We start from the raw sequence: 18,615 nt of genomic DNA on the forward strand, positions 1-18,615 counted from the left end.
ATTCCCCTGAAGTTCAAACATACCAGAATTCAAGTTTATTTGACTGCACCACTTGTAAGAAAATGATCTGACAACTACTAGCCTCTTTTCCACTCTTCATAATTCTGCCTGATTTTAAGTAAAAAAGGCAAAAACAAAGCAGAAACTGGGCAGCAATTGGTAAAAAAGTACTATTTGATCACACAAGTCTACCAAAATCAGTACACCAATAGGTTGATGGTAATCCTAGTTCTAGTTTCAGCTACCTTCAATTCTTGTGAACACATTTACCACAGTGTAAGTATACATATTGCCATAAATGAGATTATCGCAGCAGAAAAACTCTCTCTCTCCAAATATTCCTTATGATGAATTGATTCTTAAGTCTTATATACTGTATGTACAAAAAAAGCCAAACAAAGCTTTACTCAGGTGCACCTTTCTTCCAAAACACTTAACATAACTCAAACGGATTTCTCTCTCTCTCTCTCTCCCCACACATGTAGCTCAAGACTGAACTTTGTTAAAAGGTTGTTTACCTATCATATTGTGAGAAACTGGCTTTCTGATCATTTCCTGCCCATACTTCTCCAATTTTGGACAATACATTACTGATGAAAGTTGCTCTGGTATGCACATTTCCTGCATTAGCTTGTTTTGTTACTGTTGATAATGGCTTTGGTCTTGCAACTGTAAAGCAAGAGGGGAAAAAATATCAGCCTTGTGTAATCAAAGTGAGGGTTAGTTGCCCATTGTATTCTCCCCCCGGCCCCCAACTTACCTTCTCTTAAGGCCGATGAAGGCAAGTGATAAGGCTTGGCTCTCTCTACAGCCAGCTTCCTTTGAACTCTAGGAAGGATCTTGCCGTATTGGTCTAATATAGAATTTCTGGCAACTGCTCTCTCTCTCAAGCGAGGATCGGGATCATTCTGTTGAATCAAAAGCATAAAGCAAAAAGTTAACTAATTATAACAAGTTCATTGCACAGAACTATTTGTGCTATTTCTAATCAATGGATAAATTTTCTCTACAGATATATAGTAAAATACATCCACTGCACAGAACAGCAACAAGTTCTACCCATCAGCACACACCAATTTTACCTGGTAATTTTAGCAAAGTGGAAGGCAGACTAGAATACTAACAGAACCTACAACTTTACGTTAAAACAATTCTGGCACTCTGCAGAACCTTATTCCGATACACCTGTCACCACCTGCAATTTTCAAACGGCTTGCTTACAAAATAGCTGGATTTCATTCGCTTTTCCTGAAACACCAAGGTCCAAGAGAACTGAATATAAAGGGCAACTGCAAATTACATTGGACAAAATGATGTGAATATTAAAACGAGTAAGAAAAAGCTACCTACACACACCTTCTGGTTGGATGAAAGTTTTCAAATGTAGGACCTAAAACTTCCAAGACCACCTTATAAGTTTGATTCACTGAAAAACTACGGTTCCAGAAAACAGCAAACGCATCACAGATTCATAAGAGAAGTTCACATAGCACAACATTTAATCTGGCTCTTTTGAGAAACAGAAGTTAGGTAAGAATTACCATCATAAAAAGTGGGAAAATGAAAGTTGTGGAATTGTAGAGCTCACACTATAACTTGAGAAAATAAAACTAAAAAAAACAACCAAACAAAAACCACCATGCAAATTTTACCTGTGGATTGGCATCCAGACTGCTCTCAGCTAGAAGAAGAAAGTTCTGTGCAAGATACGAGAGATGACATACAACACACTCTCCATTCCACAGAAAGGAGGGACACAAACAACTCGCAGTAATCTACACTATGCATAACATACGTATCTGAATAACTGAATGAGAAGACTGGCTGACAGAAAAGGTATGTATTTATTGCTTGGATGCAAACAAACTATCTGAAGATGAGTCAACAATGCTCTGTAACATTTAATTTATGCCTTCACAGAGCAGCTTTGCAGTAGTGAAATATTTTGTTAAAATTTTAGGTTCAGCTGTAACTTAAGGTGTAGAAACTTATTCCTAGTATTTCAAAGAATGGTATAAAAAACAAAGCAGAATTTTTATTGAGTACTATCAAAAATGGTTAGTAACCCCTCACAGAAACTTGCATGCTTGACAGAACTTTTAAGCTTACCATAAGATTAACCTTCATTGACTGATTCAGCTGTAGTGCTGGGATATAGTTGGCACGCTGCAGATGATGGACTAAAAGAAATTCAGGATTCTGAACACCAGCATTGGTCTGTAAAAACTTCTCCAAACACTCCTATGAGAAATAACACATTTCAAGAAATCTATTATGATTCTGCCTCTTCTCTTTTCAAAGAGATGAAGATTTTTTTTTCTTGTCTACACTTACTTGTTCAGTGTCTGTGAAAGGTAGCTTCAGTAAATCTTCCATTAGTCCCATCTCCTGACAGATTTCAAACATGTGTTTTAACAGCTCCTCTATGTTTAACTTAGTGGTATGTTGCTGCAACAGATCCCAAGCCTCCACCATGCACCTGTAATTAATTTTTGTGATGTAAAGTATTATTAATAGGATAACTAAAAAGATGGTCCAAAATTATTGTTTTCAAAGTTTAAAGGAAATTTAGGGGCTGATGACTGGTATTTTTTGTTCTCCACCTTTCACAATATTTGAATGCCAAAATGGTGGGATATATTTCTTTACCTATTGGACAACAACACAGTGAGGAAAAGCCGCACTTCACTACTGTCTGACATTGATGCCTTCATCATCTGCATGTATCTGAGGGCTCGCCTCTGTTCTCCTTGGCACATGAGGGATTGAATAATTCTCGTATGTTGCCATGACACAGTTTTGATCGTAGCTGGATGAAAGAGCAGGGCCAGTGAATTCTGTAGAAGTCAGAGATCAGGTGTATTAAGATATATACATACACACATGCAAGAAAAACATTCAAAAGTGCGTTAAGTAAGGGTGAATGTGTGTTAAATAAACTTAGATGACTAACTAATGAAATACTCGCTACAGGACATGTAAATAAAAATTCTGAAGTATTTGCAGGAAAAAAAAATCAGTTAGCCATACAGAGCAAAGTATTTTAAAAGGAGTAATTCACACTTTTCTGGGTTAACCAAATCTCTGTATATAAACATCACTTTTTATCCATACATTACTAAATAATAAGGTATTCTCCCAGACAAACAGTTTATATTAACATTGTGACAGGCAAAGAACAACCTTCAGCATCAGAAAGAACGTGAATTAGATTGAAAAGTCGATTTGGCAGTCTTCTGTCTCAAATCTTGCTGTTATGATCATTGTTTTATATTGAAAGTACCTGAAACACTGGTTTTGAGAAAGTGCTCAACTGATCTGCTGAAAACAACCTAAAAGGGTGGCTTTGAAAATTCAGATATCAAGCATTATTAAAGTTGATTTCTTCTTTCTTTTAATTAATTTCCTATCAAAGTAATTAAAACAAAATTTCAAATCACAATTTCTTGTTGAAGATGTTGTAGCAGTATTACAAAAAAGCTTCTAATGTTTTATCACCTGTTATTAGCTAAGCACTGATTTTTTAAAATCATTCTACAGATTACAGCTTGGTACTGTCATGTGTGTCTAACTAAACTGTAACATACTTACTTCATAATCGTTGTGATCTATAAGCCAAAAACCTTGAATAAGCTTGACAAGACCCCAAGGGATAGCGAAAGCAGTTGGGAAGGAGTCAATTGAAGTTTCTGTTTTATTTGGAAAGGAATGTATGATATCTAGCAGCAAGTAAATTGTCTGGTATCAAGTATCTAATTAAGGCTAATAGATTTGTAAGATCAAAAAGTTATCACATTACATTTAGAGAAACATACTGAAATAAGAATATAAAAATGGTAGGAAGAAGAAAATACTAGTGTATTAGTCTTGCCATTTTGAGCTATTCTAACATAAAGATAGCTGGGTCCTAACCACAAAATTGCATTCTGCATAAATAGCCAGAAGGAAATACTCTTTGATTTCTGTAAGGCATTCAAAAATGTTAAGTCTAGATATTTAAACACTTCAGTTAGAAACTCAGGCTCCCTCTTTAGTCAGTGGAGCTACCAGATGGACATTGGAAACATATGAATATCCAATACTTAATGAAAAAAAGCAAACAAATTCTACAGTTGTTTTTCCTCATTTCCAGAGTATACAAAACAATGTAATGATGATGTCCTTATAATACAACTTAGCTTGTAATGATTAAAACCGGATTCGAAACCGTATGCGGATCACGCATTGGTACTGCCATTTCCTCTTTCTGAGATCCGATTTTAGGGACATATTCTAGTAAGACAGCTCTGGGGTACAACAATTTTTAAACTCCTTATTTTCTAGGCTCCACTCTGAGGTTAGGCAACAAACAACAAAAGCAATTCTGTATATTTCAGCAGCTTAAAAATTAAGTTTCTGCCCAATGATTTTTCGCTTCTATTTATTACTCTGTGTGCCTGCACTTTCAACAGAACAAAAGCATGCACTGTTCGCTCTCCTGCAAAATCAATGATTTCAGCAAAACTCAGGTACTGGGAAACCACTGTTAGAAATACTTTTGCTCTCAAGTGGCATGTTTTAGTGAATCACTCTAGTATGTAGCCACTTGCTACAGATATGGGTGCTTTAAAAAAATTTAAAACTGTGTCTAAATTTTAAGAAAAACTAAAGGGGCTTTTGATCTTTACCATTTCTTAGTAAAGCTGTTTTCTCATATCAGAAAAGACTTTGCAACAAAACATTTAAAAAACAAGAAATCATAAAAAATCCTCAGTACAAAGAAAAAAAACAATGCTTCTGTCTACAACTTAATTCTAAACTAAATGTTTTCATGTGCATTGTGTTTGAAGCATAAATTTTAAAATGTTATTAAACAAACATTTAAGAACATCTATGTGCATATTCTGAAGGTGTAATAAAAATAACTAGAAAGGATACAATTGCATGTTTGTAGCTTTCTTCAATGCCTTCTAACAAATAGAGATCCAGCAGTGCCTGAAACGAAAAATTAGAAGTTTATTAAAAGCTCCTGTCATTCAGAAATCACTGGGTTTTGGGTAGGATTTTGGGGGTGCTGTTGTTGTTGCTTTTGTTGTTTTCAGTGAACACTCACATGTAAACTAGCAGGTGGATATTTCCCAGTTCCTCCCTCATCTCTCCTCCACAACTTCTCAACTTGGTCTCCTAACTGGGAAACCATTCCATCAATCATCAAGCAGTCAGAATCCCATTTTCCTCTGGAACAAAAGGTAGCAATGATTTGGACAAAGTAAAACACTAATTCCAGCCTCTCAGTGTAACATATTTCCTCCAGTCAAAACCAAAAAAAGAGATCCCACAGAAAAGAGTCAATGAAAGTAACAAACACACAAAGGCGTGATTATGACTTGAAATGCACCTGAAGAAATTTCCGAGTCAGATGAAACATGTTTGTTAGATCATACTGCATTATTAAAGGAGTTCAAAATAGAAATCCTAAAAGTTGTAATGACCTTTTAGTTTTCAGGTTTTTTTGTTGTATTACCTGTAGTAGAAAGGAAGTGTAAACAAAGTTTTTCAAGCACCAAAAATAACTACTCTCATACTAACACAGGAAACCTAACAGTATCAAAATACCAGGACTATTTTTTATCGCAAATCTAATGCCTCAAATTGAAGTGTTCCAAAACACAGCTGTGAGACAACATAATGGCAAGTTCAGATTTTGTTCTCAACATCTCACCTTTGTTACTGAAAAGAAGTTATTTTCAGGAAGCTGAGCATACAGGCAAATTTTACTATCATCTTAAAGCAGCATTTTTGTTTCTATACCCATAGCATACAATCACAGATGGCTGAACCTTTCAAAATTACATTCTTCAAAAGCCCATCACAGTCTTCTGCCGACTGCGATGCCACCCTTTAATTTCCCAATGACAAAAGGAGAAGCAGCACACTAGATGTTGTATGCTTATAAGGAACACATAAGCCTGTATGTAAGTTACTTGAGAAGTAAGCTAAGTAAGATGAACTTCAAGGTCAATACCTAACACACTGCAGCTTCCACCTTAACTCATCTTGTGGCATTTTGTTCACAGTATCATAGCCTAAGCTTCTTCGGGTCTTTATTTAGTTTTCAGTACAATTCCTAGAGAAAAAACGATTGTCATTTAATCCAAGGTATATCACCTATATGCTAGTAAACTAGTCCAGAAAAGAGAGCTTACATGAGGAAGTGACTTTTATCCAATAGCCAGTAGAGTGCTCAGTGCGTCAACTACATATAACTCTGACTACCTTAGGGAATTGCAGAAATGTACTTGAGTAGGAGATTTAGGCTAATACAGTTATTACCATCTATTACTAGTCAATAAAAGAGACTTTTTTTTTTTTTTAAACATGCTTTCCTCTGTGTCAAAAACAATTGTTCTGTGAACACCATGCTTTGCTGAACTGGAGATGACTCATCCTATCCTCATCATATGATCTTTTTCAGTAGTAACAAATTATACAGATTAGCCAATTAATTAAGTACGCTACAAAAAAATGAGGGTACCAACAAACGGTACTAAGCAGAGCTCTATGGAAACGTGGTAACACAGGAAAGTAACCTCTGTGTTCCACAGAAGACAGGCATCACTGAAGTCAAGAGTACTGTTGGCAAATGCATTAAGCATAGCAAATACAACTGTTGATATACAAGCCATTCACTTCCACTTCTGAATTTGCAGTGGGAGGGTTCCAGAGTTTTCCTGTAAGGCTTACCTTGATAAACGCTCAAGTTTCTGTCGATGGCCAGTATAGTAGCTCTGTATCAGGCGATAATTGTAGAAAGGTCTAGACAAATGCATGTCATCATCTACGGGCAATAAAGTAAAAGGAAGTCAAAGAAGTAACTTCACATTTTTAAACTACAATTTTTGACTAAAAAGACAGAAGATTGTACAAGCTAAACATCAAGAAGCAAAGGCAAGCCTCCAACTTTGAAAGAAGCCAATCCTGTTTCTGCCTTTGCTAAAAGAGATGTAAGACACAAGACTCAATTCCTTCTTGCTTCAACTGACATTTCAAGTTGATGTAGTGTTCAGAACATGTAGCATGAGCTGAAGCTCACTACAAAAAAGGCCAGTTCTCAAAGGGAACGTAAAACATGTCATGTGAGCATTTGTAAGACAATTAAGGCTGACAATAGTATTTATAATCCATCCAAATAAAGAATTACTTGCAAGATGTGTTTTTGTCTCAAGCAATAAATAAAAAGTTCAAAATACGCAGGTAATGCTTTTACTGTAAAAACAAGCTTTCCAGTATTTCTTGTTTAATAGTAACGTGTTTAAAATCCCAAGTACTTCAAGCTGCGGACACAAGCAACTCCTTGAAGTCAGAGACTTACTGCTCTTTCTGAAAAACAGCCAGGAAAGAAACTGCTTGCAATATTCTACACTATGTGTGTGAAAAAACAGTAAAATTTCCATTTCACCAACAGAACTTCAGCACATGCTGTCACTGAACCAACATGACTTGTTACTGATGAAAACATTTATATAAAACGTGGCTAAGCATGTGTTCATAGGAATCCCTCACTGGAGAGTCTCCTTGTTACAAATGTATTACAGTTTATGCTTACCTAAACCCTCTGGAAGGAGGCTGGATCGGCAGAACCAGATGACCACTCGTGCATACAGAGAAATGAGGCTAGTTACCACCTGCTTATTTGTCAAGTCTGTAAAACCTGAAAAAAGGCATAAGATTATTTTTGTTATGCCATTCCTTTCATTTGAACAAAAGAAAGTATAAAAATAACCCAGGAGAAATCTTGTCTTTCCATTTTTCACTCTGTATCGCTTTCTTATTTGAAGAAAAATCCCACAATCACCACCAAAACAAAAAGCAACCCCTACAAAGAACCAGATTCACTAAAGATTAAAATAAAAAAATAAAGCCTGAACTATTAAATACACTCATGAATAAGACATTTGTTTTTCACGTAGCAGAGATTTTACCATAGCAAAGGGATGTTCTTTTTTTCCCCTCAATATGCCAAGAACAATGGATAGCATAAGAAGCTACAGAAACTCAAGTCACTTACTTTACAAATTACTCATTTATGCTTCCTTGGTATTTTTTTAGCAATTTGCAGTTTCAGTATTTGCATGCAGTTATAAATTGCTAGCTAAGAATTAAAAAGAATAGTTTTCAGCATTACCACATTCAGTTGCTGTAATTTCAACCCAGCTGCTTGCACAGCTTCTTGCTGGATGTCGCCCTCCACTACCCACTTGCATGAACTCCACAGCAAACTGTTTCCCTGAACTCAGTGCATATTAAGTGGTAGTCTCAACTTTGCAGATCTAAGTCCCTTCTTCCAGCTAAATGTGACCGTTTTCCAATCATCAAAACCAACAAAAGCTCATGTTACCACAATTACAACCCAAGCATAATTTCAAATCTTAACAAAACATACCAAAGATTTAGGAATAATATTACAAACCTTTTTCGGTAAGCTCTTGTGCTTCTGTCAGAAAACAGTTTAAGACCGTGCTAAGGTTGCTCAAAAGCAACTGGCAGTGCTGAAGAGACTGTAATGTCTGGGGGTCAATGAAGTTGCAAGAGCCATCAAAGAGTGGAACACCTTTTCAAGAATAAATATTAGATCATTAGCCTACAGAGCAATTTCAGAGTTTCAAAGTACACTTGAAGAACCATGTGCAATATCATATACTGGCAGATTGCTGAACAAGCTCAAGTAGAAAGACTGATTTTATGTTTGCAGAATGGCTACACTAGTACTCACATATTTGGTCCAATTCATCTTTTGCATAGATCACTTTGTTCCATGTCCACTCAAGAACAAACCGTAAATTAGCAGCAGAACTTGGCTGTTCTGTAAAAAAAAGAAAATAAAGAAGAAATGAATCAACAATTCCAAGCTAAGAAATAGATAACAAAAGCAACAGAAGTAGTATTACCTTCAGACGTCCAATGTTTAATGCATCCAGTCAGAAGTTCTAGAGAACCTGTCTGGACAGCAGCTGACAATACCGCTTCTAACTGCTCCTCCTAAACACAACAGACAAAATGCGAATCTTACATACTTTTAGTATCTGAACTGAATTGTTTCTAACTGTATACTCATTCGGACATCACAAAGTCAATTAGTACACATGCAGCTAATTCCACATTCTTTTTCTTAATTCTAGCCACAGGCTGGACTGCTTGGTGGTCTGAGGAACACATTAAACTTTTCCTCTGACATTTCAACTTACTGAAGGTGAATTCTCATCTTTATTTGCATGCTTCTGCATCATAGTCTCAGTTGACTGAGTCTCAGTTGACTGTGTTCCAACTGACTATCTTCAGTAACATCCGCTACTAATACCCACTAAGCATTTTGTGCATCTAGGTTTGCCATCAAGTATGCATGAAGGTGACAGAACAAATACAACTATGCAATGGTTTTTTTGCACAGAAACAATGAAGCTAAGATCAACCAGCTTTCTAGACTATGAAGACAAGGCGGCGTTCTGACACCCAAAACAGTAAGTTATGATTTTCTAAAAGGACCGAAAAGAAGTGAAACATTTCAATTCTAATAGGCTTAAATTTTCGGCTGTTCAAATACTGTCCCTCAAGGTAGTCCCTGAGAAGGATAATGCGCAGGTATGCACAGACACGCAATATTAATTAGTAGCTTATTTCACCTGGTGTTCCAACACTCCTTCCAGGTGAAATGATCCTTCATAAAATTTTACTACTTTTTGTTTTTTAAACCCATTCAAAAGTATCTTTCCTTTCTAGGTAAAATCATTACATTCAAAGCGATTGAATGTAGTTCTACACATTAGAATACACATATGGTATTTCCCTCTTTTTCTGAAAATGGGTTTCAGACAAGGAAACACACTAAGTACCACTTATGGTGGCAAACAAAACTCCAAACCAAGCTTCTCGACCCTAATTCTGAATTTGGTCTTACTAACATTCAAAAGAAATCCTTGCTCAAATGTATAACAAGTCTCTGAATGATATAGTCACAATTCAGCAAAGGTTATTAAAACATTTCTTGATTTCCCAAGTTATTTCCAAGCTGGAGTTGACATCAGAAAAAATCTAATTTGAATGTAAGAGTCTACACCAGGCTTGCAAAATAAGTAGTCTATGGGCTAGGTCAGCTTGCCAAGAAATTTACTGCAGCTAACACACTGTGCAGAGGTATTCCTTGCACTAACACACTTCCACAAGTCTGGTGAAAGAGTCCAGTAGGCAGGAAGATGAGGGCAGTGGGAAGACTGCCCTCCCCTTCCTACTCATTGCTCCACTGTTTGATGACTAGCTGATCATTTCACTTGGAACCTGCCTGGGTGAAGATGGGCTGCTCATCACAAGGGCTCCATCTCATGAAACTCTTCAGATGAGAGAGAAAGGCTGGTGCACTGCAAATGGAAAAACTACGACAGAGCGAGGTGAAGTCCCTGTGGTGGGATAAAGCAGATAGAAGGTAGCGGGTGTCCTGAGGTAAATGTAATTAAGGTGTGGCAGCAACAAGAGGGCAGTCTAAGAGGAGTAAATCAGGCTACTGTAGCACAAGGCAAAGGCTACAGAGGTCAAGTCTGCTTTGAGAGGCTACAGAAAAGCCTACTGGTGAAAGGAAAATGAGGGGAAGCAATGATAAAATTGTCAGGTAGAGCTGACAACAGTAATTGTTTACCACAGCCCACTTCCTTGGAGCAAATGATCACGTATTGTGCAGCAAGCTGACGTTTGCAATAGATCGCATCCGAGTGAGACGCCCCCATTGTCAGCTACTGCACTGAACCTGATGCTTTGAGAAACCGACAGTGATGAAGGTTGTCCTGAGGGAAAGATGCTCTGTGTGGCTCGTGACCAGCACTGACTGCACACCTCCTTGTGTGTATTTGTGGCACAGAATTAATAGATGGGTCTCTAAAAGACAGATCCATTAGGGCTGTTCCCAGACAAACTCCGTAGCGTGTATCTAAGAATACTATTGCTTCTGCTAACTAAAGTCAACACCTGCATTTCAGTGCAACTTGCAAACAATACGAACATCAGGTTATCATGTCCTGTAGCCTCTACAGCCCTCCCAGACATGATGAATGTATTTCCCCTTTGATTCCCTGACATGCACTCACCTGACTCAGACTGGATGGCTGGACATCAACTAGCCTTGGAGACAGCAAGCCAGCTACAAGACACCTATTGTAGCTATCATGAATGGCTTCACTTATTGAAGGACCAGATTTCTTCAAAAAATTCAAGGTCTGAAACATCAATCAAAAACTACAGATTAAGACAGCATTATTATTCAACCACTAAGGTTCTGGCTAACCACTGAGAGAAATAAAATAAATGTTCACTGAAACTGTCAGAAAGCTTGCATTAGTAATATGCTTTGGGTTAGCAATTTGAGTAAGCATTACTATGTAGAGTCTTAAACAGGGCAGCCAAACTAACAAAGTTTCTAAAAAAACCCCCAAAAAACAAAATATCAGCCCTTGAAATGCTTAATTAATTATTTTCTAGTTTTTCTGTCAATACACAGGTCTTCCTTCTTCCCTGAACACTGACACAAAATACATTCTATATAAGCCAAAACTAACACACAACTTCAAATCACACTTTGGATGACCCTTTCTATGCTTGTTTGCACAGAAGCTGACTTATGTTGGAAACATCTAGTGAGCTGAAGCTTACTTCAAATTATTTGTCAGAAGCTGTGCAGTGGCTCAGAAGTTATAATTTGGCCAAGTCTGGGAGAAAAAAAAAAATTCACCTCTTCTCAGTTAAACAATTTTTCATTTTCTCCATTCTGTCCTCCTTTTTCAAGTTAGTCAGGGATCAAAACCCTAACTCAAGACTACGCAGGCAGTTCTACTGATGGGTAATAAAAAAAGTAGCAGCTTTCCCTGACTTTCACAACATTTTTGTTCTTGCTCCTAGAGCAGCGTTGTACTCCTTTCTAGACATTCAGTCCCTGTATTCCTTTCTAGACATTCAATTGTGCTTCAACAGGAGACAGTAGTAGTTTTACAGTTCCAAGAGTAGACTGAAAACATTCCCATTTGCATAAAACTGGCAGGATACAACTGCAATTACGCGTGTGAATGAGCAGGATGAGCATAAAATGGTCTCTGACACCGAAAGCAGTGAAATAGAAAACTTGGAAAAGGTACATCTCCTGACATTCTCGATAAAGATATAGTAAATTATCACCTCCTTCTGGAAGCCGGTGCAAGTCATATGAACAAGTCCGGAGTTCAGCAAGCACGTACCATCTGCAGAAACAACGAACGTTTGACAACCTTCCATACAGTCACAGTGATGTTATGACCAGTTTACAGTTTTAAAATAGCAGTATCTGGAAAGATAGAACTGAGTGCCCAGTTTTTTCATCAGATCACTTACAAACTTTTTAAAAAAAACAATTACTGCCTGTAGAAATTTCATCTCTAGTGCAATTGCGATGCTGTGCTTTGAGCTTCAGTTCGAAGTCATTTCATTTTATAACCATCACTGCTTCCCAGGCTACCTTACAAAAGCAACAAAACCCCAAACACAGACTGCCAGGTATGTTTCACAAAATTAAATACCATGTTAGTACAATGTAATCAGAGTTGGGTTTGTAGGGGTTTGGGGTTTTTTTGTTCGGTTTTTGAATGACAAACAATGAAAAAGAGAATCAGTAAATGGCATCTGACCTCAATTTAAGCTTATCACTATTAAAAGCAGTGAAATACTTACCAAAATTATAGGTGCTTGGATTAAAAAACTGCTCAGGTGGTGGATAAGAAGGAGGAACTCCCCGACTTAGACTCCGTTCATGTACCAGAATATCCAAAATAAGGTTTGGAGAAGTCACGCTTATTACAGTATCCAGGGACCACAATGCAAAATAAGGGCAATCATGAAGAAATTCTTCTGGCCTTAAAGAAAACAAGTGCATAAGCTAAGTGCCGACTTTCAAATGAATTATTTGTAGGGATATTGAAAAAAACTTAAGAAAAATCTACCTTAGTGAATCTGGCATTTGAGCATGATACCAGCGATTAATGTCAAATACACCCAGATAAGTAGATGGCTTTCCCTCACCATATGTATTCACTTGCCAGCTGAAGATTGATACACTGGTATCAGGAGATATTACTGTAAAAGACAAGACATTATTTCTTACTTGTAGAAAATACAGGATATCTGATATTTTTAAAACACCACTTTCTCTTTTGGCTTAGTTTTGTTATATCACTCATGAAACACAACACTAAGAATATAATAAAAAAAATTTATGGAATAGCAAAATCCACTTTCAGAACTTGTAGGTGTTGGAACCTACTAGATCTAGAGAGGAAAAAAAAGTCAGGCAGATCACAGAATCATTTCAGTTGGAAAAGACCTTTATGATCACCAACTCCAACCATAGCCTAACGCTGCCAAGTCCACCACTAAACCATGTCCCTAAGTGTCATGTCTACACATCTTTTAAATACCTCCAGGGATGGTGATTCAACCACTGCCCTGGGCAGCCTGTTCCAATGCTTGGCAACCCTTTCAGTGAAGAAATTTTTCCAAATGTTCAAGCTAAACCTTCTCTGGCGCAACTTGAGGCCATTACCTCTTGTCCTGTCGCTTGTTACTTCATTGAAGAGACTCATCCCCAGCTCTCTGCAACCTCCTTTCAGGTAGTCGTAGAGGGCGATGAGGTCTCCCCTCAGCCTCCTCTTCTCCAGACTAAACAACCCCAGTTCCCTCAGCCGCTCCTCATACGACATGTGCTCCAGACCCTTCACCAGCTTCGTTGCCCTTCTCTGGACATGCTCAAGTAATTCAATGTCCTTTTTGTAGTGAGAGGCCCAAAACTGAACACAGTCATCGAGGTGCGGCCTCACCAGTGCCGAGTACAGGGGTAAGATCACTTCCCTGTCCCTGCTGGCCATGCTGTTTCTGATACAAGCCAGGATGCCATTGGCCTTCTTGGCCACCTGGGCACACTGCTGGCTCATGTTCAGCCAGCTGTCAATCAACACCCCCAGGTCCCTCTCTGACTGGCAGCTCTCCAGCCACTCCTCCCCAAGCCTGTAGCGCTGCTGGGGGTTGTTGTGACCCAAGTGCAGCACCCAGCACTTGGCCTTGCTGAATCTCATACAATTGGCCTTAGCCCATCGATCCAGCCTGTCCAGATCCCTCTGTAGAGCCCTCCCACTCTGAGCAGATCAACACTCCTACCCAACTTCGTGTCATCTGCAAACTCACTGAAGGTGCACTTGATCCCCTCGTTCAGATCACTGATAAAGATATTAAACAGAACTGGACCCAGTACTGAGCCCTGGGGAACACCACTTGACTGGCTGCCAACTGGATGCAGATATACACGTAGGTTTGAACAGCGAAAAAAAAGATTCAGGTCACATTCCTAAGCAATGGAGAGAATGATCTTATCATTCCAAGAAGACAGATGGAGGAATAAAATGACTGACAAACATTATACAGATGACCCTACCATACACTGCTATAGCATGTCAGCAAGCATAAAATAAAACCTAATCTTTTCCTTTAAAGAATCCCACATAAATAAGGCACACAATTTTTCTTTATAAGTAACCCTAAAGGCTTCATTGCTTAGCTTGCAAACCTTTTTTTTTTTTTTTAATAACCAAACATGGACATTAGAACAAACCTTCATTAACGCTATCCTCTCTGTCAACATGGTTGCGAAATTTTTCTATGGTCTGACAGCTGAGTAATTTGGTATTGCTGGTCTGCCCTCTCAAGGGAAAGACTCCACCCGTGAGATCTAAACTGTACCTTTCGTCACAGTATTCCAAACCCTGGGGAAAAAATAAAAGAAGAGAGAAAAGTAATTTTGAGATAAAAACATACATTATACCTAAATATGAGAGAATGTCTATCTCTAATATAATATGCATATTATATTGTGCATTTCCTATGAGTTTATTTCTGAGAGCAATTAGAAACTACATCTGGCATGGAAGAGAATCAAGTGTCAAATCATAAAGGGGTTAGTTTAGCTGTAAAGGCCAAAATTTAGTATTCCCTAGGTAAAATTTGCTCTGAAGCATGCACAGTTCACTCTATTGTATCAAGTAACTTTGGAAATAACAGGCACGTGCAGAATAGAGGAGAAAAACTGAAACCATCTCTTTGAAAAACTAGCATGAAGCCTAAGAAAAGAATCTCATTTTTATTATAGAAGGAATAAACACTAAAACCAATTGATAGTAAAAGATGTTGTCCTGAATGAGAAGGTCACCATTCCAAAAGACGGTTTCATCAGATAAAGTACTAAAACTCCATAAACCCGTCAGAGATTAATGTGAATGGCTAGAAATTTCCTCTCTTATTCACATATAAAGAGCCAGTCTCCCTCAAAGCTGGGGTAGAGGGGGAAAGGGAAAATAGTATCAAACAATTCCTGCCTAAGACAACTTCTGAAGTAAAGCACTATATTTTAAATTTTCCACACTGGGGCAAGCAAATCCATGTTAAGGAACTCCAATGTACGGAAGATGTTAAGTAATTACTTTATTGACCACTAAAATGCAAAGACAGTTTTCAAATAAGATGCACTGGTCAGACCCTGACACGAAAGTAGAGACTGTATACTCTGTCCATCCGCAAGCACTGTGTAGGACAAAGGCAAAGTTGTGCTTCATGACCATGACTGGATGCACTAGACTTAGCAACTGCTGAGATGGTATAAAAAAGATCTTTGAAAGCATAACTTCAACATACCATTAGATTAATTACTTGAGCACAGACTTAAACCAGCCTTGAAGGCAGAAGAGACACAAGTTTGATGCTCATTTACAAAAAGACAGTGCCACATGTTCCAAAAGTCCTATTCATGACTTTTTACCACAATACAAAGTCAAAGATGCGCCATTCCATAGCCTCAAGTCTGATTCCTGGAACGTAAAGCACTCCTGTAGTAGACAAGTCTTTCAAGCTTCTATGAACCCTGGTCAATGTACAAGGGTCAACTCTAGATTCCTCCTTGTTTACTCAAACTTGGCCTGGCAATTGAGAACAACTCTTACATTTTCTGCCACAGAAGACGGACAAGAAACTTGACTCAGCCAGTCATGCAGGCAGACAGCCATGTAGCACTGTCCAATCTGTGACTATAAGGAAGTATTCTGAGACTAAAAAGTGTCCCCTCTAGAGCACAAATCCTGTCCTAATGCATCTTTGGGGTCTGGGGGGGGGGCTTAGGATATGTTTTGGGTGGTTTTTTGGCAGTAGGTGTCATCAGGTCTCGGTACGAAGCTACATGTGTAAGTGGCTCATCTGGAAGCTAACTGAAGAACCCGTCTTTTCTCCCCAGAGGATCCAGCTGTTTAGTTCTCTCTTCAACTACCTTGTAAGATTGGGTCCTGTTTCAATCTTCCACAACATTCACCACAGGGAAGCAGAAACAGCAGGGGAGCGAAACATCTCAAATCCAGAGACTGGTGCCTGACACCTCTTACAAGCCTGAGAATATACTACTGGCTGCATAGTCTGTAGAGGGTCAAAAGTCTTACATTTACTACACCACAGCTTTCTCAGGTCACAAACACAACGTCTTTTAATCACTTTGTGTGCTTTTTCAAAAAAGTGCCAACCACAGTTTCTAGTAGACTCATTCTTAAAGGCTGCTGAAACATTTCAATCCAATCAGGGTGCTCTGTTCCTCTACTGCACTGTATATTTATGTCATAAAAAAACTACACATAAAGAGATGACATCCATATTTAGAACACGCTGAATCCCTTGAAGATATTTCTACTTTGTCACTATGAGAGATAATGCATTTTAAAGACACACAACCTCTTCCAAACACCTCATCTTTATCTATTCAAAAGCAACACTTACAAATAAGGAGCTTTCCTATAATTAACGAAAAAGATCAAAAATTAAACTCGTTCAAAAAGCCAAAGCACACAGTCCCTATAAAAACAGAGTAGCACAATACAAGAATCACCCCTATTTCATTCCATACCTATTGAGAATATGCAAGAGAAAGTATCAAAATAGGAGGAAAGAATTGTTCTGTATTAAGATTACTTTCCCCTTGAAAAGATTGTGGAAGAGTTCCAAGCATACTGATGAATAGAAATATACAGCATACAGATGCATCTTCTATCTGTTAGATATCTGAGATATAATGATACCTCATCCATATTTTAAACATATCATCTCTGGAGCCAGTTCTAAAAATTTACGTACACTCTTTTGACCAAATCATACCACTGTTTGCTGTATTTACGTATCTGTCTGGCTTTAAAAGTAGATTTCGTAGGTAACCCAGCCAAAAAGTAGAGTGAGTTATCTTTACAGCTGCTAAGTTTCAGGATCAACGCTTAAGAGACACTGTACGTACACTTCATTTGAAGTCCAGCTGACAGAGCTCAAATGAAAAACAAGAATAGAATACTGAAGATCAGAAGAGAATAAAGTTCTATGGCTGTATTTTAAGAAAGGGAGACAGACAGAAGCTTATTCAAGTATTTTAAGAAAGGGAGACAGACAGAAGCTTATTCAAGTCTGCAGACTGGTTAAACAAAGCTATGCAAAGCCCTATCTTCTCTTCCTATATGCAATTAATTTGGTGTTTCAATTAAGAATAATTTTATTTGTAAAAGCTGCTTCCTCTTCAGGAATTGAATTTATATGGGCTTGCTGCAGATGAATCTAGTTGGAACACACGACACTGCAGTATAAAAATTGTATGACTTGTTTTCAAAACTATGGACAAAGGCAATGCCCAAGAAGACTCAGCAAAAGATTTTTTTTTTTCAGTCAGCTCTGAATTCTGATGGTAAGTATCAGCCCAGCCAACTTAACTGATGCTCACATAGAAAAAATAACTATTTTCATCTTTTTACATACATGCACGCCTTACCTCATACATGACCTGTCCTGATGTCAAGCGTTTTCTGTCACCAAATGCTAACTGCAACAGATGTAAACTCACAACATCACCTTCACTGAAAAAGGTATAAATTATGAAATTTGATTACAAAGCTGCTTTATGATCCTCATTATCATTTCATTAGATCTAGACTGAAGTTTTCTTAATAGCATGCTCTTGCTGAAAAGAAAAACACCACTTCCCAAAACATGGTAACTGGTCACATTTAGCTGCTAAAACACAAAGGAGGAAATGTTGACACTAACAGCTTCAGGGGCAAATGCTAACCATGCAATCTGAAAGCTTTAATAGGTTGTATGGACTAAAAATTGTTGGAAATAGTCCTTAACAGTGAAGAGTTCTCAGCCAAAACTGCTTCAAAGTCAAACTTAAAAAGATTGCCACTCTATGAACAGCTGAGCTGATTCAGTAGCTTGCTGATGCTAAAACAGAAAAATCCACTTCCCCTTCCCTCACCACCAAAAGTCCTGTCCCTCTCTTGCATACACTGCCCCCTTCCACAGTCTGATTTGATTCATTAGCCCAGCAGGAAACCATCTACTTCTCTGCTGAACAGGGATCATTTTCTGCTAGGTGAGCTGAACTGGCTCATGAAGGCTCCAGAGACTGCTGAAGCTGGCACAAGGTAATCAGCAAAGCTGTCACCTCCCTCCTTTTGGGGCAGCAGGCTGTTGTATCGGCACATTTAGTGTTCCAGATCTGCAGTC

General features: G+C 38.1%; 1 protein-coding gene across 3 annotated transcripts in view; it reads right to left on the minus strand.

Moving 5' to 3' along the window:
* The window catches only part of AHCTF1 (AT-hook containing transcription factor 1), a 50,347-nt gene that overhangs the window by 16,185 nt on the left and 15,547 nt on the right, over nucleotides 1–18,615 (minus strand). For all 3 annotated transcript variants that reach the window (XM_074863285.1, XM_074863286.1, XM_074863284.1), the window contains exons 7-25: nucleotides 17,879–17,963; nucleotides 14,651–14,801; nucleotides 12,990–13,122; nucleotides 12,721–12,902; nucleotides 12,193–12,254; nucleotides 11,112–11,240; nucleotides 8,928–9,018; nucleotides 8,753–8,842; nucleotides 8,450–8,590; nucleotides 7,586–7,690; nucleotides 6,724–6,817; nucleotides 5,093–5,216; nucleotides 4,918–4,974; nucleotides 3,592–3,738; nucleotides 2,650–2,837; nucleotides 2,335–2,479; nucleotides 2,110–2,241; nucleotides 761–908; nucleotides 519–669 (exon numbers count right to left, since the gene is read on the minus strand). In XM_074863285.1, the coding sequence (XP_074719386.1) occupies nucleotides 519–669; nucleotides 761–908; nucleotides 2,110–2,241; nucleotides 2,335–2,479; nucleotides 2,650–2,837; nucleotides 3,592–3,738; nucleotides 4,918–4,974; nucleotides 5,093–5,216; nucleotides 6,724–6,817; nucleotides 7,586–7,690; nucleotides 8,450–8,590; nucleotides 8,753–8,842; nucleotides 8,928–9,018; nucleotides 11,112–11,240; nucleotides 12,193–12,254; nucleotides 12,721–12,902; nucleotides 12,990–13,122; nucleotides 14,651–14,801; nucleotides 17,879–17,963 (2,355 nt within the window). The remainder of the gene's footprint in view (nucleotides 1–518; nucleotides 670–760; nucleotides 909–2,109; nucleotides 2,242–2,334; nucleotides 2,480–2,649; nucleotides 2,838–3,591; nucleotides 3,739–4,917; nucleotides 4,975–5,092; nucleotides 5,217–6,723; nucleotides 6,818–7,585; nucleotides 7,691–8,449; nucleotides 8,591–8,752; nucleotides 8,843–8,927; nucleotides 9,019–11,111; nucleotides 11,241–12,192; nucleotides 12,255–12,720; nucleotides 12,903–12,989; nucleotides 13,123–14,650; nucleotides 14,802–17,878; nucleotides 17,964–18,615) is intronic.

Source organism: Strix uralensis, chromosome 3 (assembly GCF_047716275.1).
Source record: "Strix uralensis isolate ZFMK-TIS-50842 chromosome 3, bStrUra1, whole genome shotgun sequence".
NCBI classification, from domain to species: Eukaryota; Metazoa; Chordata; class Aves; order Strigiformes; family Strigidae; genus Strix; species Strix uralensis.